This window comes from Lissotriton helveticus, chromosome 11 (genome assembly GCF_964261635.1).
Source record: "Lissotriton helveticus chromosome 11, aLisHel1.1, whole genome shotgun sequence".
Lineage (NCBI taxonomy): Eukaryota > Metazoa > Chordata > Amphibia > Caudata > Salamandridae > Lissotriton > Lissotriton helveticus.
The window spans coordinates 1,004,941,984-1,004,963,646 of record NC_136072.1 but is presented as its reverse complement, the minus strand read 5'-3'; the positions used below and the strand labels follow the sequence as shown (position 1 = coordinate 1,004,963,646).

Here is a 21,663-nt window from a genome sequence, read left to right as displayed (position 1 = left end):
GGCCCAGCATCAGGGCAACCTTTCCGACCATGTCCTGATCTCGGAGGGCACTGCGAGACAGTTGCAGTGGTGGCTTACGGACCGCGATTGGGTCAGAGGCAGATCCCTCTCCCTTCCCCAACCGGAGCACGTAGTTGCGACGGACGCGTCCCTCCAGGGCTGGGGTGGCCACTTGGGAGAGGCGGAGATCAGAGGCATCTGGTCTCCGGCGGAGTCCCGGCTCCATATCAACATGTTGGAGCTGCGGGCGATTCGCCTAGCACTGAAGGCATTCCTCCCCTTTGTCAACGGGAGTGTAGTGCAGGTGTTCACGGACAACACCACCGCCATGTGGTACTGCAACAAACAGGGCGGTGTGGGGTCGTGGACCCTTTGCCAGGAGGCCCTGCGTCTCTGGCAATGGCTGGAACGTCAGGGCGTGACTCTGACGGTTCAACACCTGGCAGGTTCTCTGAACGCCAGGGCGGACGTACTCAGCCGTCGGTGCTCGGTGGATCACGAATGGCGTCTGAACTCGGACGTGGCGAGAGGCCTCTTTCTGCAATGGGGAGAGCCTTGGTTAGATCTATTCGCCACAGAAGAGAACGCGCAATGTCATCAGTTCTGCGCGTTGGAGTTTCCAAGACGGCACTCGCTCGGCGACGCCTTTCGGCGCGAGTGGAGTTGCGGTCTGTTGTACGCCTTTCCGCCTATACCACTTCTGCCCAGAGTGCTGAAGAAGATCAGGCGCGACCGGGCCCAAGTTATCCTTGTGGCTCCGGACTGGGCTCGAAGGTACTGGTATCCCGAGCTACTCAGCATGTCAGTCGGTCCCTCGATCCGCCTGCCCCTTCAGGAGGACCTTCTGTCGCAGCAGCAGGGGACGGTCCTCCACCCGAACCTGTCCAGTCTCCACCTCCATGCTTGGAGATTGAGCGGCGACAGTTGAGGCCATTTGACTTGCCTCCTGAAGTCTGTGATGTGATTCTGGCAGCCAGGCGTCCCTCCACAAAGTCGGTATACGCCTGCCGGTGGAACAGATTTGTGGCATGGTGCACAGCAAAGGCTGTGGATCCCCTTTCTGCCCCTCTTTCCGAGGTTCTCCTCTTCCTTCTTTCTCTTGCCCAGCAGGGCTCTGCTCTGGGCACTATCAAGGGCTATCTTTCTGCCCTTTCCGCCTTCTTAAGGCTACCTGATCAGCCATCTTTATTCAAGTCCCCTATTGTACTGAGATTCTTGAAAGGCATCACGCACATGTATCCACCTGCTCCGTTCGTGATGCCTCAGTGGGACTTGAACCTGGTTCTGACATTCTTGATGTGTGCTCCCTTTGAGCCGCTTCATTCCTGTCCTCTCCGTCTTCTCACTTTAAAGACGGCCTTCCTGGTTGCCATCACCTCTGCCAGGAGAGTGAGTGAGCTCCAGGCTCTTTCTGTTAAACCTCCTTTCTTGTCCGTTCATCCTGACAAGGTGGTTCTTAGGACTAGACCTTCTTTCCTGCCCAAAGTGGTTTCTGCTTTTCACATTGGGCAGTCCATCACCTTACCCTCCTTCTTCCCGCCTCCGCATCCTTCAAAAGATGAAGAGCGGCTCCATCGTCTGGACCCAAAACGTGCGCTTTCATTTTATATGGATCGCACACGCCAGTTCCGGGTGGATGACCAACTGTTTGTTGGCTACGTGGGTGAGAAGAAGGGAAGGGCGGTACAGAAACGAACCATCTCTCATTGGGTCGTCCTGTGCATCAAAGCATGCTACTCTTTGGCTCGGAAGGAGCCTCCTGTTGGGCTGAGGGCCCATTCCACTCGGGCCACGGCGGCTACTACTGCCCTGGGCCGGGGAGTCCCTTTGCAGGACATTTGCCAGGCGGCTACGTGGGCCTCGCTGCACACCTTTGCGAGGCATTACTGCCTGGACAGTCAAGTCCGGAGGGACGGCTTCTTTGGCCGTTCGGTCCTCCAGGATTTTCTGGTGTAGGATTGTATTGGTTCGCAGACCCACCACCGGGGTTGGTATTGCTGGGGTATCTATTCTAAGGTAAGGAATCTAATACTAACCTGTTTCTTTCAGATGAACAAGTTACTTACCTTCGGTAACGATATATCTGTAAGAAACAGTAGTTAGTATTAGATTCCTTACCGCCCCGCCCATCCTCCCCGTTCTGCGAACTGATACCTAGGGTTAAGGACATCCCTTTCAGGGCCCTAGTTTCACATGGCACCAGTGTTGGTTCTCACATGGCTCGGCGTGTTCTGGCGCGGAAAAGCTGTGTGCAAAGAACTGACGTCAGCGCGCGGAGGCGGCGTCTATATACTCCAGCGACGTCATCACGGCGCACGACGCCGACGACGCGGAGCCGCAGGGGACGCCTGCAGACGACGCCTACCGACGCGCAGGGGTACTGCTACGCAAAAGTTTCCGGATCCAGACTGACGCCTGGGGATATTCTAAGGTAAGGAATCTAATACTAACTACTGTTTCTTACAGATATATCGTTACCGAAGGTAAGTAACTTGTTCAACACTACATTGATTTGAACCACACAGCTGACTCCCTTAAGTGGTTGATACTAGAAGCCAGCCCGAATGCGTCCAAACAGAACTTGTTTTTTAAAGAACAAAGATGGATACATCGGTTGGCCACAGACAGGAGGGGTCTGAACGAGGACATTCCCTGGAGCGCTCTATGAACATTTGAGATCATACCCATTCCAATCCTTTTGAACCCTTAGCCCGCTGGGAGATACACATAGGGTACACTTTGGGACTACCTTCGGTTAACAATTGACTCCATCTCAAACGCTAGTCTGTACTTGCTGTCGAATTATGTGTCCCAGCTCGAGACTAGACTAGAAAGTGAAGGATATGGTCGACATGTTTCTCGCTAGTGGTACATTTGAAGCAAACTTCGGCACCTAAAACTGTCAACCCGAAACACGCTTCGGAACCAACAACTCCGGATCCAAAAAAAATCTCCTATCCGAAGAAAAAACTTGAACCAAAAAAGCTTCCGACCACAAGTCTTTGAAACTGAAACCACAATCTACTCCTAAGACTGTGCTAAACATTACTAAACCCAGCAAACAGCTTGATCCCAAACATGACAAGCTGGTTCCAAGAAAGGATTCTCCCATAAAAGAGCTTTTCCGTCCAGATCCAAAGCAAAAGACTCTTGTTATTCATCCAAAGACTGGATATATCATCACTTCACCTACTAAAAGGAAACTGGAACCTCCTTCCACGCCTCCAGTCCCTCTCAAAAAACATGCTCAAACTTCTCCCATAAGAGTACCTTCTCCACTTCCAGAAGTGCCAGACCCTTACATTTTCCCCACGCACCAGCAGGTAACGATGAGGATGATAATTTGGGGGGGTGGGGCAGAAGATGAGCAACCCTTAGATGATCCAGATGATATTACTAGCCCATCAGATGATCCTTGGGAGGACTACAATGCACCAGATGCCCCAGATCTACCCCAAGATGACGCATACCCTTCTAGGCCATCTCCTCCAGATGAAACAATAGGGTTCACACAACTCATTCACAGCAGCCTTTCATGGGGTCGATCTCCATACTGATCCAGTGGATGACGACTTCCTTATGGACACATTACCCTCTCATAAGACCATAACCATCTTACCAATGCCTAAGGGGGTTATAAAACACGCACTAGACGTATTTAAAGATCCGTCAGGGCCAGGGTAATTAATCCCAGGTTGGAGAAAAAGTACAAAGTTGCTCCAACTGACCCAGCCTATATCAAGGGCCAACTACTTTTAGACTCTTTAGTGGTCTCCAACGCATTAAAAAGAGCTAACTCTCAGACAACAGGGGACGCTCCACCCGCTGATAAAGAATCTAAACTCTTAGATGCTTCAGGCAAACATAGGACATCTCAAGCAGCCAACGTCTGGAGATTGGCCAACACTCAAGCTCTGTTGGCAAGATACGATAGGGCTCACTACGATGAGCTTGAAATCCTTATACAACATCTACCAGACATATACAAGACCAGGGCTACTGATTTGATACAGGAAGGGAAGGTCATTACTAACATTTCCATCCGTTGCGCTCTTGATGCTGCTGACACAGCCTCAAGGGCAATAAATACTGGCATACTTTTACGCAGGCATGCCTGGCTGCGTATTCCTGGTTTCAAACTAGAAGTACATCCCAGTATTCTCGATCAACCCTTTGACCAACAACATCTGTTTGGTTCCACAGTTGATACCTCTCTTTTGAAAAAATAAAAAAGGACACTGACACTGCAAAATCCTTGGGAGCTTCACAAAATAAAACTCCGAGAGCGTCCTTTCGTCGCTCCTCATACAGGGGTGCCTCAACAACTATTCCTACCAATAATGCCTCCTCTTGTTACACAACTCCCAACCAATCCACGCCCAATAGAGGTTATTGGAGGATACAGAGGCAAAAATACTAAAGGTAGAGGTAACAACACCCGTACCACCTCCGCCCCCAAGCAGTGACTCCCCTCCCCCCAGACCATTCCACTCATGTCGGGGGGAGATTACAACAGTTCCTACTTGTCTCGAACTCCATCACAACAGACAGGTGGGTGAGACAAATAATTCACTCAGGTTATTGCCTGGAGCCCCCTTCCATTCCAACAATACCACCCAGACAGCGTCCCATGTCACAAGAGCATCTCACACTCCTATAACAGGAGGCTCTACTGCAAAAACATGCAATAGATCTAGTTCCACTACACCATCAAAACACAGGGGTTTACTCTCTATATTTCCTTATTACCAAAAGACGGCTCCCTCAGACCTATACTGGACCTGAGACCCCTGAACCTTTACATACAGTCAGACCACTTCCATATGGTCACGCTGGAATCTGAGGACCACGGTTCGATCCCCGGCTCCGGCGGCAGGTTAGCCCAGCACCATGTGACTCTGGGCAATAGCTCGCTTAATCTTCCCGACGGCCCCCAGCGCCTAGAGACCCTTAAGGGTGATTGTGCGCTTTACAAATGTGGACTTTACTTTACTTTACATTACAGTATGGCCTTCCTCTGTTAAAACAAGGCGATTTCCTTGCTACCCTAGATCTCAAGGATGCCTACTTTCACATTCCCATTCACCAAGCTCACAGAACGTACCTTCGGTTTGTTTTGGACGGTCAGCATTATCAATGCAAAGTCATCCACCCTTCTGATTCACTACAGCACCAGAGTCTTCATAAAGTGTCTCGCGGTAGTAGTAGCACACTTGAGAAGGGAAAACATCCATGTCTTCCCATATCTGGACAACTGGCTAATTAAAGCCTAGTCATACCAGCAATGCATCCCGCATACACACAAGACCATTCACCTCTTACACAAACTCTGTTCCACTATAAACAAAACAAAGTCGCACCTCCAACCATCCCGGTCTCAACTGTATCTAGGTGCCACAATAGATACCTCCAAAGGACTTGCATCCCCCAATCCAATAAGAATATAAAGCATGCAAGTGCTTATACAAAAATTTCAACCACAACACTCACTACCAGCTCGAGTGTTCATGCAACTAATTGGAATGATGGCATCTTGCATTTTCGTATTCCCACTCGCAAGACTCTAGATGCGCCCCCTGCAAGAGTGCTTAGCAAGCCACTGGAACCAGGATCAAGGTCAATTAACAGATCTGGTGGTGGTCGACGGTTGGACACATCGCTCTCTGCAGTGGTGGAACACCAAAAACCTTTCCAAAGGACGGCTGTTCCTCAAGCCAGTTCCACAGGTAGTACTAACCACAGACGCATCCCTCACCGGTTGGGGAGCTCATTTGTCAGAGCACACAGTACAGGACAGGTGACCACCACATCAGAAGCTACTCCACATAAACCATCTGGAGTTGCTAGCCATTTTTCTAGCTCTAAAATCATTTCAAAATTACCTATCAGGCAAGGCTGTCTTAGTCCGCACAGACAATATGACAGCCATGTACTACATTCAAAAACAGGGAGGCACACTCTCCTTTCAGCTCTCCCAGCTGGCGCAGAGCATATGGAGGTGGGCCATTCCACAAAACATCTACCTGCTAGCAGAACATCTACCAGGAGTTCAAAATCAGGTTACGGATCTGTTGAGTCGTCAGAGACCACAGATTCACAAGTGGGGACTTCATCCGCAAGTTCTTCAACCTTTCTTTCAAGTATGGGGACAGCCACAAATAGATCTTTTCGCCACACACCTAAACTCCAAATGACCAAGCTTCGCCGCCAGGTATCCACACCCATTGTCCAAAGGCAATGCGATATGGATGATTTGGTCAGGCAGATTTGTGTACGCTTTTCCGCCTCTCCCCCTCATTCCGTTAGTGATGCGCAATCTGCAGCAACACTCCCTCACTCTGATTATCATTGCACCAACATGGACAAGGCAACCGTGGTACACCACTGTACTGGAACTTTCAGTGGTACCACATCAGAAACTGCAACTCTCATCACACCTATTAACACAGAACCATGGATAGATCATGAATCCGGACCCCATGCAGCTCAACCTAGCGATTTGGCTTCTGAGGTCTTAGAATCTGGATATCCGAACCTCCCACCTGATTGCATTAACGTTATCAAAGAAGCTAGACGTCCCACCACTAGAGCTTGCTACGCAGCTAAATAGAAAAGATTTGTTATATATTGCACCAATAACATCAACCCACTCGATGTTTCCATCCAGAACATCATATGCTACTTGCTGCATCTCCACAAATGCAGTTTAGCATACTCCTCAATCAGGTTACATCTTGCTGCTATAGCAGCTTACTTTCAAAACAGACAGCATCTATTATTATTCAAAGTTCCAGCCATCAAAGCCTTCATGGAAGGTCTCAAAAGAAAAATTCTTCCCAGGGTACCACCCTCCCCTGTATGGAACCTCAACATTGTTCTCACCAGGCTCATGGGTCCCCCATTTGAACCTTTGCATACGTGTGAATTACAATTTCTTTCATGGAAAGTTGCTTTTCAAGTGGCTATTACATCACTCAGAAGGGTGAATGAGATCCAGGCACTAACAATTCACAAACCATTCTTGCAACTCCATTACAACAAGGTGGTTCTAAGGACTAATCCCAAATTCCTTCCAAAAGTAATTTCACCACCCCATCTCAATCAGTCTGTTGAGTTTCCAGTATTCTTCTCCCAACCTCAAACAATTGCTGAGAGAGCTCTCCATACATTAGATGTTAAAAGAGCTCTCCTCTACTATATTGATAGGACAAAGCCATTTCGTAAAACAAAGCAGCTTTTTGTGTCCTTTTCGCCTCCACAAAGGTAATCCCATTTCAAAAACTGGGATTGCGAGGTGGATTGTTAAATGAATTCAAGATTGCTACCAATAAGCAAAATGCACTCTAGCCATTCCCTCTAGGGCTCATTCCACCCGTAAACTAGGGGCATCTATGGCATTTTTAGGGAACATTCCCTTAGATGATATCTGCACGGCACACATTCGCAAAGCACTACTGTGTAGATGTGCAAGCAAAACAACAAGCTAGTGTGGGCCAGACTGTACTTAAAACACCATTTCAATCCACTGCAACAGATACTGGTACTCGCCGCTAAGGGAGAGAACTGCTATGCAATCAATGCACTAGTGTGTGATCTGCAGCCCATATGCCTCGAACGTAAAAGGCTACTTACCAGTATGCATTTGTTCTTGGCATGTAGGGCTGCAGATTCACACACAGCCACCCGCCTCCCCGGCTACCTCTATCTGTTCCAGTAATATCTTAATTAGATACACTATACATGGACATCTCTTTCTGTTCTCACACAACTCCATCATTTCCCGTAATGGCGAAAAGCAATCTGAAGATGGAGTCTATGCCCATGCCCACTATACTCCAGAGGAGGAGTCATCTACCATACAAAGACTCTTCCAGGACAACAACAAAGTGTAATCATCCTGGCCCACCACCAGAGGGCGATCTATGCACTAGTGTGTGAATCTGCAGCCCTACTTGCCAAGAAAGATGCATACTGGTAAGTAGCATTTTCCTTTCAGATGGAAGTAGGATCTGAGCATGTTTCAGAGGTCCTGGGAAGGGGTGATGTCCGTGGTTTCGCTGGGGGCTTGGTGAATTCCTGGAGGATGCTGAAGAGTTCCTTGGAGTTGCTGAAGTTGGTGAGGATCTTGCTTTGGATGAAGGTCCTTTTGGTGGATCTGATGCGTTGGTGGTATTCTGTCATGGCGTTCTTGTAGGTGGTATGATCTTCTAACGTTTTGCGGTTTCTCCAGTTCTTCTCGAGACGTCTGCAGGTGCGTCTGGATTCTTGGATTTTGGCGGTGAACCAGGTGGCTTTTCTGGGGTGCTGTCTATCGGGGTTGTGTAGGGGTGTGAACTCGTCTGCGCAGTTGGAGAGCCATCTGTGGAGTTCTTTGGCTGCGAGATTGGCATTGGTTGAGATGGTTGGGGCATCGCGGTTGATGGTGGAGTTGAGCTGCTCCTCTGTGACTTGGCTCCAGTTCCTTCGTGGAGGGCGCAGTGCAGGTTTGGGCAGTGTGGGCTTGTTGACGTGGAAGTGTATGCAGTGGTGTTCCGTCCATGGAGGTTGTTGCCTCCTGCGAAGATGGGGTCGAGGGTGTGTCCTGCCTTGTGGGTAGGCGTGGTGACTAGCTGTTTCAGTCAGATGTTGGCGAGGATGTCCAGGAGGATGATGGAGTTGGGGGTCGCTGGGGTTGTCGAGGTGAAAGTTCAGGTCTCCGATGAGCAATGGCGTGGGGTGCAATGAGGTCGGCGATGGTAGTGGCGAACGAAGCGCAGGGTCTGGGGGGGTCTGTAGGCGAGAGTGCAGCAAACTGTCATTCTAGGGCTGGGCTGTATCTGGAATGAAGGTGTTTGGCGGTGGAGAAGGGGCCACTCGAGGTGGAGAGTCGGCGGGAGTTCTTCTGTGCGATGGCGAGTCCTCCTCCTGGCTGGTCGGGCGGTCCGTCCTCTGGATCTTGTATCTGTCAGGCATTGCGGTGGCGATGTCGGGGCAGAGGAGGTGTTTGTCCAGGTTTCTGTAAAGAAGGCGACGTCTACTGAGAGGGTGTCGAGGAGGTCCCAGATCTATACGGCGTGTCTGTGCAGGACCACAGGTTGACCAGGATGCACCTCAGGGCTTCTGTGGTGTTGGTGTTTGTTCGTTCGCCCACCAATTAAATTCAATTTAAATTAAATACATCTATATTCCATTCTTCTGGCGGTTTGTTTGAGGAATGTACAGAAAAACCTAATTTGAAAGCAGGTCTGATAAAAACAAAAAGGAGATTAGGTAAAACACCAAGCAGAGTAGTACCGGGGTAAGCGACAGAACAGTTACTGCAGTTCAAGAGGTAAGGTGGGATCAGGTGTGATACATATTTCCACTAAGCAACAAAGAACGAAGGACACAAATTCTAAAGTACATCTCATGGGAACAGGTAAAACCTCTACTATCGATATTCAGAGCCCATAGTTCGTGGAATTGGCCAAGCCAAATGAGGATCCCTGCTGTCCAGTCACCCTGCTCAGAAATGCTGCACCACTGTGCCAAAGGAGTCTGGAGAAAAGGAACCTATTATTATAATAATTCATTGAGAGCCATTGAGATTTCTGTGGATGGGTGCCTGGAACTATGTGTCTCAGCTTCTTCTAGACAAAACATACCAGGATGATACAACAGACCTTTGTCAAAGTGTTGTGGGATAAAGTTCCAGCTGAATTGTGGACCAAGAAAGCAATAGAAGGAAACACTCTTGCGTATGAATGTTGATATCTAAATGTAGAAGCTGTTTGGGGTGGGGAAGGACTTAAACCTTTATGATGAACAGCCCACATAGGTTTTACCTGCAACCTTCTAGTTGCAGTATGGATTTTTTTACTGTCAGAGAAGGTGGTGTGGGGTGTTGACATTCAACAAACACCGGAGAAGCTACACATGAGCTTTGATGTCAGCTAGCATCCAAGCCTCGCAGTGATGAAAAGTAGAGGCCGGGCTTTTGGATAACACATGCTGTCCATCTGACTGTTTTTTTCCACTTATCTGTATTGATCAGTGACTTTGCTCTCCTGAAGACTTGCCTGGGCCTATCGCAATTACAATATCTACTTAGAGCGCACGCTATTTATGATAAGCAATATTAACTGTTTGTTATTTTTTTTATTATGTGCTATGGAGGAGCTTGGTGAGAGAACTTTGCCCTGTACTAATAAAAAAAAGTCGACCTGGCAATGGGAACAAAAAGACTTCACATCATTCGCCTGATAATTTATAACGAAATGAAAAATTTAGAGTTAGAAGTTCTCCCTGCCCTTGGAACACTTTAGCAGTGGACTGAAGTTATTCACAATAAGCCTTACTTTGAGGAATACTGTAAATTTCTTTTACTTGTTCAGGATTTTTCATGTTTACTTTTTCTTGCCATTATTCATGCTATTATCTTCGATTCCTGAACCTTATAGCTGGGTAGCAAAATTTCCTCTGGCCAAATGCAGTACTCTTAAATAAGACCAGTTGCTGCTTGGAAACAGTGCATTTAATAGTATATAGTCTTCTGAGTGAGTCTTAATTTATAAAATATTTCTGCATGGGATTTTTGTGGTTCACATTGACCGTAGTTGTAGGGTGAAGTTACGGGGCAGAAGGCAGCAGGCAGGGGGAGCAAATATGGGACGGATTATAGTATTGCAAAGTTAAACTGGCATGGAATTGAATTGCAGCTAATGGGGGGCCCATTAAAGCAAGAATAGGATTCATAATGGATGTTATAGGCCGGGATCACGTTTAAGTAAAGAGATGAAGGAAGGTCAAAAATTAAATTAGAGTATAGGGGTCTTCTGTCCTCAACCAGGTAGTATATAATTTAATGCAACAGCATAATCAAACGTGACGTTTTGTTTTTTTTTAAATTTTTATTTTTGTTGCAAAACACATATAGTACAGTTAAACACCATCAGTCACTTGATCACATACAATCGTGAGGCGCCCATGAATAACACTAGATACTGAGTCAAAATACATACCGGCCCTCGAGTGCCGGGTGAAACTGTGGCAAATCAAGTGACATGGTGAAAGGTAGTATACACACATTGTGAAAGATACCGGTTGCATTTTCAGGTTTTCGATGTGGTTTGCATATAAACAACTTAAACAAGAAAAACTGCACACATAGCCCTGCATGTTGGTGAGGTAGTATCTCCTATACCCTGCATCCCAGTCCACTGTGAGGGACTTATCAAGCGATCCCGTGCCCCCTGCCCCACCCCTTCTCCGCACTCCACCCCCCCTCATGCAAGTCCAACTCTCACCCATGTAAAGCACCCAACAGTCATCCCCACATACAATCAGAGGTCCCCCTCGCTCTCAGATCCTTCGAGATCATCCTCTTCCAGTGGTTCGCATATGTCCCCCCTGTAGGAGTTCCACGTTTGCCACACCCCATTCCACTTGCGCGGGTTACTCCTCAGCTTATACACTGCCCTCTCAGTCAGCATGAGCATATCCATGTTTCTGATCCACTGGGCCAGCGTGGGCAGGTCAGCCGATCCCCATTTCTGCGCTATGTCTCGTTTTGCCGTCACCAACCCCACCGTCACCCATGTTCTTGCATAAAAGGTGAGGTCAGTCAGCCCCCAGACATTCAGCAGGCACAACCGCGGGTCCAGAGCAAGGGTGGTATGTAGTGCCTGGGCCATGGTGCGCAACACTCTTTGCCAGTAACTAACCAGCCGCGGACAGCTCCAGATCGTATGTAGAAACGAACCTTCTGCCCCGCAGCCCCTAAGGCAATAAGGATGCTCAGCCCTGTGCAACTTGTGCAGTGTCGTGCGAGTGTAGTAAATCCGGTGTAGGATTTTTAACTGTACAAGGCGGAATTTAGAAGAAATGCCTGCTTCGCGCGGGGACGCCAATGCTGTGTTCCATTCAGTTTCGTCCAGATCCCCCACCTCCAACACCCACTTGTCCTTCAGTCTCCCCAGCGGGTCAGGCATGTTGTTGAGTAATTTACGGTATGTTATCGAAGTCGCCCCCTCCTGCAAGTAGTCCGTGAGCAAACGGTCTTCCAGGGGGGAGGATTCAGGTGGGGATGTGTCAGGCGGGATCGCCGCTCGCAGTGCATGTCTGATCTGAATGTACCTGTAGAGTTCTGTTTCCCTCAACTCATATTGTTCCTGTAGGGTTGCAAATGATATTACACCATCCCCCTCCCACATATCCCCCACTGTCGAAATGCCGATATTATCCCACTGTTCAAAGCCCTTATAGCGCCGCAAGTGGCCCAACGCCTTCGCGTCCCATAAAGGGGTAAGTTCAGTGATGATCCCGTCCCATTTCAACTTCGCCTGTGCCTTGTACCAGAGACGCACTGTGTGTTTCGTAGGCCCCGTCAGCTTCGCCGCGACACCACGGTGGTACAGTGGGGTCAACAGACTGTTCGTTCCCAATTGTTCCCTGTCTGCCCTAAACGCCGGGTCCTCCTGCGGGGCGTGTATCCACTGGTTAAGAATTTTCAGCTGGGCCGCCCAGTAGTATAGTTGTATGTTGGGTAGCGCAATGCCACCGTCGTACCAGCCCCTGTTCAATTTTGTGTGAGCGATCCTAGCTGGCTGGCTGCCCCAGAGCAGGCCTGAGATCTGCGCCGTTATTTTCTGGAGGAAGCTATCTGGCACCAAATATGGAGCATTTTCGAGGACATATAGGAAGCGTGGCAGGGCCATCATTTTGAAGAGCGCTGCTCTTCCTAGTAACGTCAGGGGGAGTTCTTTCCAATACTGTACATCACCACGGAGGCGGATTAAAGGAGGCTGCAAGTTCAGTCGTGTGAACTCCGCCTCATCCCGGGTGATATGAATCCCCAGATACTTAAAGGACGTGTGCGCCAGAGCTAGCGGACAGGAGTCCGGGAGCGGCGGGAGCGGTCCCCTCAGCTCAAAAATTATGGACTTCGCCCAGTTGATGGTGTAACCCGAGATCCGTCCATGTGCAGTACAGAGGGCCAGGAGGTTAGGAAGCCCTTCCCCCAGGACTGTGAGGTAAATGAGCATATCGTCTGCGTAGAGGGACACTCTATCTTCCCAGTGCGGAGCCCACTGAATACCTTTCAGGAGTTGTGTGGTGCGAATCGTAACTGCCAACGGTTCCAAAACCAAAGCGAAAAGGAGGGGCGAAAGCGGACACCCCTGCCTAGTGCCACGGCCCAGAGAAATAATCCTGGAAGTGTGGCCATTCGCCACCACTCTTGCCATGGGGTCCCTGTATAGCATGCGTATCCAGGAGATAAACACCGGGCCAAAACCCATGCGCGCGAGCACCGCAAAAAGATAGTTCCACTCCACCATGTCGAACGCCATCTTGGCGTCCAGTGATAGGATCGCGGCCGGGCGTTGTAGCAGAGGGATGCGTGCCACCACCCCATGTACCCTGCGGAGATTCAAAGCAGTACTCCGATGGGGCATGAAGCCGGATTGGTCTGGGTGAATCAGTTGAGGTAGGCACGGCAGGAGCCTGCTCGCCAATACCTTAGCAATAACCTTGGCCTCTGGGTTCAGCAAGGAAATAGGTCTGTATGACGAGCAATCGCCGGGGGGTTTACCTGGTTTCGGTATGGCAACGATGGACGCCATCCGTTGATCCGGTGGCAGCCTACCCTTCACTCTAGATTCTTCGTACATGTGAAGTAGGGGCGTGCTCAGGAACTCGGACTCAGTTTTAAACCATTCAATGGGGATCCCGTTGGGGCCCATTGCCCTACCCGGGTGAAGGGCGCCTATAGCCAGCTGGACCTCTTCTATCGTCAGTGGCGCATCTATGTCTTTCGACGTCTCCGCCGTCAACTCCCGCAGGGGGGTGTTTTCGAGGGCAATCCTGACCTCGTCCTCCCCCCACCACAGTCTCAGGAGTGTACACCCCTTCAAAATAGTCCGCAAGGACTTCCACGATCTCGTCTGGGCGCGTATGAACGGTACCACGCGGGTCAGTAAGTTGAAGGATGTTTCTTCCCCCCCCCTGCCTCTTATCTAACCACGCCAGAAGTTTGCTGGCTTTGTCTCCGATATCGTAGACCCTGTGTTGCGTAGCCGCAATGTCCGACACCGTAATCCTCCTCAAGTGGTCAGTGAGGCGGCGCTGATGGACCTGGAGCTCATGGAGCGTGTCCTCCGAGGGGTTCGCCGTATGAGCGGTATTGGCCCTCTCAAGGCCCAACTCTAAGTCAAGGGCCTCGCGTCTGTGTGCCTTTTTATGGTTCGCAATCACGGCAATGGCCTGGCCCCTAAAGACGGTCTTGTACGCTTCCCATAACGTAGAGGGAGAGTCCACCGAGGAACGGTTTTCCTCAAAGTAGAGCCGCGTAGCCTTCTTCAGGTCTTTAGTGATTCGGGGAATTTTAAGATAGCCAGGGAAGATCGGGAACACCCTATGTTGTTTCGTGTGCGTGGTGGTGATTGTCAAGGTGAGTGGTGAGTGATCCGATATGCCCCGTGGTTGAATAGTCGCCTCGCCTACTGTGAGATGCCCGTTGGACAATGTAAAGAAATAATCTATCCTTGAAAGGCTGTTGTGTGTGGCCGAATAGTATGAATATTGTCGCTGGTTAGGGTGTAGCGTGCGCCAGATGTCCACCAACCCCTGAGCATCCAAATAGGTCTGTAGCCTGCTAGGCCCTTCTGTGTGCGCGCGCGCGGGGAATCGGTCCAAGGTGTCCGTGAGTGCCATGTTAAAGTCCCCTCCCACGAGGAGGTCCCCGTCAGGGAGTGTCAGTAAAAAGTTCCCCAGATATGGCAGTGCCTCAGAGTGCAGCGCTGGCGGTATGTACACAGAAACTACGTTTATCAGTTTACCCTCCCACTGACCATGAACTGCAGCAAAGCGGCCATGAGTATCGGTTGCTGTGGACTTTACAATAAATTGGGATGATTTTTTCTGCAGGATACCCGTGCCGCGGGACCCCGAAGTAAATTCAGCGTGTACTATCATGTGGTAGCCTCTCCTATCCAGGGCCTTCGTGGCCGCCCCAGTCAAGTGTGTTTCCTGCAGGAGAATGAGAGCAGGTCCCTGTCTTCTAATCCCCTGCAGCACCAATCCCCTCTTAATCCTATCTCCTAGACCTCTGATGTTCCATGACATGACAAGCAACGGGTTCGGTGTGGTGCGCCTATCTATTTCAGCCATAAGAAGAACAGTGAACATCCCCCGGACCCCCCCGCCGGTGAGGCGGCCCGTGGAGGCCAGTGCAAGGCCGGCGGGACCATGGCCAATATATCACACTCCCAGTGTCCCTACTAGACCAGAATGCCTCAGTTGCGGGAAACATGTCCATAGACCTATGTGTGCTTATAACAAGAACCTGCAGGACCAAAAAGACCCATGCCTCAAACTTACCCAACTCCCGGTCCACCCCCCACCTGCTGCACGGACTCGGAACTGCCCGCCCCCCCAACTGAGCAGAGTGCATCTCCCCAACCCAAACCAGTGTACTTGCGCGTTGGGGTGAGGGACTCTCCGTCGCCGGCAGTCTCTCAGTCACACCCTCGGAGGCCCTTCACCCAGTGTCCAATGGCGGAAAGCGCTTGCGTAGCAATAAGTTCACCGGTGCAAAATGATTGACAGATGGTCAGTGCTCCTCGATTTCTTCCCTGCCACCCTCAGCACCTACAGTACCTACAGAATCACCGGTGTCCGGTCCACCTCCCGAGGCCCGGGAGTCCTGGCGGTGTTCTCCAGCTCGGTCTTTCTTTGGACGATTCGGCCGTCGTTGGTTCTGTCCCGGTCTCCATCCCTCCAGCCACTCCAGCACGGATTCAGGGTTGTCGAAGAACCACGTTTTGTTCTCCGCCACCACCCGTAGTCTCGCAGGAAAGAGCATCGAATATGGCAGTTCCCTAGATCTCAGTTCTTTCTTCACTTCAAAGAATGTTCGCCGCCTACGGGCGACCTCCGCAGTGTAGTCGGGGAAGATGGCGATGGTAGCGTTTTGAAGCTTCAGAGGAGGGGAGGTTCTGGCCGCCTGCAAGACCGCGTCCCGGTCTCGGAAATTGAACAAACGTGCCACTATAGGTCGTGGGGAAGCCCCTGGTTTTGGCTGACCTCCCGGGACCCGATGTGCCCTCTCCACTGAAAAGAATTTTGACAGTCCCTTCGGCTTAAGTTCCTCCGTTATCAGGTTCTCCACAAAAAGATCCACGGCCTGTATACCTTCCGTCTCCGGCACACCTATAAGGTGGATGTTGTTGCGCCTTGAGCGTCCCTCTTGCTCATCCAGCTTCTCCCGGAGCGTTCTATTGTCCTGCGCCATCTTTCCCATTTCCCGCTGAAGTTCCGAAACGTCCTCCACAAGAGACTTGGTAACCACCTCCATGTCCTTCACTTTGTCCGACATCTTGTGGAGGTCTGCCCTTAGGAGGGAGACGTCCGTGGAAATGGCGCCTACGGTAGTTTGTAGCTGGGCCAGGGCGAGCATGACATCGTCCAAAGTCGCTTTCTTGCCTGTGTCGGGTGACTTTCCACCTTGCTCCTTCCCCATGGGGGAGACGGCGTGCTTGTCGGAGGCATAGCGCTCAATGCGGGTCTGCGTGGAACCACCCTTAGCGCCTCTCCCCGCCATGCCGTGAAGTGTCGCGCTTCTCGTGCCCCTACGCCCCAGGATGCGTGGAGTGGTGAGGACCCCTTTCCAGTCCAACCCTGCAGTGATCAGGCCTTAACGGAGCAGTCCGGAGGGCCAGAGGCGGTCATGTAGCGCGGGGCGCTCACCCACTCCCTCAAGGCAGAAGATGGCGGACGTCCTCTCTGTCCCCGGCTCCCCAGGTCCCGGTGCCTCTAATAGCTCCCTCAAAGACGGTCAGAGCGCCAGAGAGCGCCTCCCCATGTACCGCTCCTCTGGTCCGCACGGGTCCTCACCTCCGAACGGTCAGTTCTCTGCCAGTCACCGGCTCCAGCACCTCGCGGGCACTTCCGGTCTTGGTCCCCGGGCCAGCTCACACTTCCTGCTGGGTCCACAACCAGGAGAGGTCCCGGCTCAGGAGACAGTGAAAGGCCGATCCGCGGCCCCAGCGAATCTCGGGCAGCAGACGTCGGATCTTGTCGCCGCTTGCCGCAGCGCTCCCCGCCCGGTCCTGGGTTCCGGTACCCGCCTGAAGGGCTTGTGGAAATGACGGATTGTGTGTCGGATCGATGAAGAGACTGCTTCAGCCGCGGAGCTTGTCCCTTAAGCTGCCGCCATGATCGGCTGCTAGCCATGCCCCCCAAACGTGACGTTTTTGAAAGTAAAATATTCTTTTGAATCTTTAGGCTTCTGAAAGAAGTACATTTTGAATATATTTGCTTGCCCATGTGTTATATCATATACTTAGTTGTCATTCTATACTGTGAGTAGGCAGGTTCATTATGCTTCATCTCTTTCCCAAGGTCAGTATTCAGTCCACCATGTTTCACCAGAAGCACATAGTTTGGTAAGGAAGCTGCCCCATCCATTTTGCTCCCCATTCTGATCCTTCTACTTCATGTAGGATATAGCTGTCTATTACTGCTCCAAATTCTGTCCTTATATTTCCTTGGAGTAATTTAGATGTTGCTGCCCCCCTCACTTATTGGTGACATGAATTTCATTTCTGTAGCTAGCAAACCACTACCTAGTCTAGCCTCTTCAACTAGCTTTAACTGTAACACCTGATTAATTGTTTTGGGTAAAATGCAACATTTACATGTTTAGTAAATAAAGAATACATAAATGGAACTAGCAGGCACACCGAAACCATGTTGTTGTTATATGTAAATTTTTAATTGTTTTTGTCTTTCAGAGGGCAGGTTTTACCGGCGGATACTCTTCTAAACATTGTTGATGTGGAGCTTATTTTTGAAGGTGTGAAGTATACTCTTAAGGTATGTCTGTGTTCTTTTGTTTTTGAAACTTGGTTAATGTAGGTTAAGTCCTTTTTAGGTCGAGCGACCTATCTCAATGCGCATGCGCATTGAGCGGGAGCGAGATATATAGGGGCTTAAATAAGCTTTACCTAGACTGGCGATTTGATGCTGTGCCCGTGCGCTTTGACCTAAAATGCGCGTGCACATCATCAAATCGCCAGTCAATCACCAGCAGCACTCCTCCCACACCTTTGAAGTGAAGCTTAGCTTCACTTCAAAGGCCCCTGCTGCTTCACACCCTCATGCCGCTCTCCCCGCTCCGCCCCCCCCGCCGTGTCTCATTTCTACTCCCCCCCCCCCCTCCCCACAGCAATGCCCTCCGTCTTGTTTCATCTGCCAGCACTGGATCACTCTGCCCCTCACCGCTGGTTCTCACCCCTCTTGCTCCTCAGCCCTTGCTACCGATCCCCCTGCCCGGACGCACTCTCCATTCTCTGCCCACAACCAGCTGTAACGTTGAACCCGACTCCGCCGTCGATCTTGCTCCCGCCTATCTCTCACCCTCCCCGACCGACTTCAATCTCCCTTTCCCCTTCACCACTGACCCCCTCCCCACCCCCCTTGAGCACGGGTTCAGACTGTAGCCTTTCCTTTCTCCGGTAATGGTATTTTCTCCTCTCAATTTTTTTGCACTTACTTTGATTTTTTTTCTCTCGCCCTGTTCTTCGATTACCTCCCCCCATCCTCCAGCACGCCCCCTCCCACGCCCGTCATCCAGGAGTAGCTTGCTGTTTTTTCTCTCTTCCACATTTCCAACACCTCTATTCCCCCTCCTGCCACTCTCTCCAGCACTAGCTCGCGCTCCTTCACCCACCCTTTCCCCTCTGTCACCACATCTCCAGCCCCCCTCACCCCGACCAGCACCTTGAGCACTGAGTCTCTCTCCAGCACGTATACTCTGCGCACCCTGCACTGCTCTAGCTTACCCTTTCTTCTCTTTTGAACAAATTGGCCACATGCTGCCCCCCGTCTCCCCTCAATCACTGTCAGTTGTTTTCGTCCAGATCCCGGTACTGAACGATGTCATTGATGACCCGCAGGGTGGGGAGGAGACTGACAAAATGCTGCAACTCCGGGCCGAATTATCCGACAGCGCTATTATGTGGCTTTGAAAAGCAAATTATATGGTACATTGTGAATGAAACAAATTATGCGCCACCTTTTCACATTATTGTGTAGTTATTTAGAAACTTTTATACATTGATGCAAAATAGACCTCAATGATCCACCACATCCACCACCACCACAACCACCACCACATCCACCACCACATCCACCACCACATCCACCACCACATCCACCACCACATCCACCACCACATCCACCGCCACATCCACCGCCACATCCACCGCCACATCCACCGCCACATCCACCGCCACATCCACCGCCACATCCACCGCCACCGCCACCGCCACCGCCACAACCACCGCCACAACCACCGCCACAACCACCGCCACAACCACCGCCACATCCACCACACCCACCACCATGACATCCACCACCCCATCCACCACCACCACCCCATCCACCACCACCACCGCATCCACCATCACCACATCCATCGCATCCACCACCACCACATCCACCGCATTCACCACCACATCCACCGCCACATCCACAGCATCCACCACCACATCCACCACCACATCCACCATCACCTCCACATCCACCATGACATCCACCGCCCCATCCACCGCCCCATCCACCGCAACATCCACCACCACATCCACCACCACAACCGCATCCACCACCACCACATCCACCGCATCCACCACCACATCCACCACATCCACCACCACATCCACCACATCCACCACCACATCCACCACCACATCCAACACATCCACCACCACTTCCACCACCACCGCATCCACCACCACCACCGCATCCACCACCACCACATCCACCACCACATCCACCACCACATCCACCACCACATCCACATCCACCACCACATCCACCACCACATCCACCACGTCCACCACCACCACATCCACCACATCCACCACCACCACATCCACCACATGCACCACCACCACATCCACCACCACCACATCCACCACACCCATTACCACCACATCCACCACACCCATTACCACCACATCCACCACCACATCCACCACACCCATTACCACCACATCCACCACCACATCCACCACCACATCCAACACATCCACCACCACTTCCACCACTACCGCATGCACCACCACCACTGCATCCACCACCACATCCACCACCTCATCCACCACACCCACCACCATCACTACCACCACCACATCCACCACCACCACATCCACCACATCCACCACCACTTCCACCACATCCACCACCACTTCCACCACATCCACCACCACCACATCCACCACCATCACCACCACCACCACATCCACCACCACCATATTCCCCAGATCCACCACCACCACATCTATATATGTGTGTGTGTGTGGCTCTGTGTGTGTGTGTGTGTAGGTGCAAATACAATGTACTTGGATTTTCGTCACAATAAAATACACTGAACATAATCTTCACAAAATTTATTTACAAACGTTTAAGCTATTGCCATTATAAATTACAATTTTTTTTTTAAGTATTAATTATTTACAAAATTAAAAGCCATTGTTATTTGTAATATCAATACATGTAAGTCACGTAAATACAACAATGCTATAGGTGTCACATTTGCGAAAGTTAAAACTATTGACATTGTAACTGACAAAGCTATTAAATTTGCTATTTTCAAAACCAACACATAAATAAAAAAAAGTGTCATTTACAATACCAGTCGCTCAAACTTTCCTAATGCGAGACCTATTGCATTTCCAATGCTTGTTTTGAGGTTGTCTGTTTCATTAGGCATTTACTTTTTTATGGAAAGACCCAAGGTTGTACAGTATTGAATTACATTTTAAAGTATTTTTTCTCTAAAATTATTCCACACTGGTCAACATTGAAAGCTTTTCTTTTATTGTGTTTATTTCTTAGACCTAACGACCAGAAAGTTGCTCATTTGTTAGGCATATGTTTTATCCACCTATACAAAATGTTTAATGATTCTCGCCTCTTTCTCTTCAAATTGACTTCTGCCTGATTTAGGCCATTTTCCTCAATTTCTTGAGCTGAAACTAGAATATCCGTGAAAACAATTGGAGTGAAGTATTACAAGAAACTGGCTGTATGACTGGAATTTACAGGATGCTTGACATATCATGCCATCTTGAAAGAGTGATTTTGTGTTGCACATTACAGAAAGTTATGGGGACCATTGTGTAAATTGAACATTCACTGATAAAGGGTACCAGCCATGTGGTAAATGTAGCTAAAGCCATTATAGCTATTCTCATTATCAGTCACTATCACTGTTTTCTGGCAGTTTGTCCCCCCTTCCTGTGACATTTTCTCAACCCTACACTTGTGTCTGCAATGCTTTCTCTGCACCTATCTCTGCTGCTGCAACTCTTATCCTCAATTGCTGCTTTCCTTTTATTTGCCTGTCAGGGAGTAACAAGTGAAATAAAACCATCAATGTTGCATTATTGTTTAAACTATTGGCTTTAAAGTGTAGGAAGTTTGGCCTTTATGTTCAGTTTTTCTTCTGTCTTACCTCAAAAAACAATAATCTAGTATGAGAATCTGACCAGTGCTGTAAGACTGTCGACACTGTTAAAGGCACTCTCCATGTTCTACACTAGTTCACATACTTCTAGGAATATAATAGACAGAAAACCTGCAAAGTATACGGTTGTGTGAAATGTCAGAATTGCTCAAAATGATTTAAAATCAAAACAAGTG

The 21,663-nt window shown here is 50.0% G+C and overlaps 1 protein-coding gene across 10 annotated transcripts in view; it reads left to right on the top strand.

Annotated features, from left to right (window-relative positions):
• ACACB (acetyl-CoA carboxylase beta) overlaps positions 1–21,663 on the top strand; it is a 2,338,068-nt gene that overhangs the window by 864,552 nt on the left and 1,451,853 nt on the right. For all 10 annotated transcript variants that reach the window (XM_078667379.1, XM_078667377.1, XM_078667383.1 and 7 more), the window contains one exon: positions 17,751–17,832. In XM_078667379.1, the coding sequence (XP_078523505.1) occupies positions 17,751–17,832 (82 nt within the window). The remainder of the gene's footprint in view (positions 1–17,750; positions 17,833–21,663) is intronic.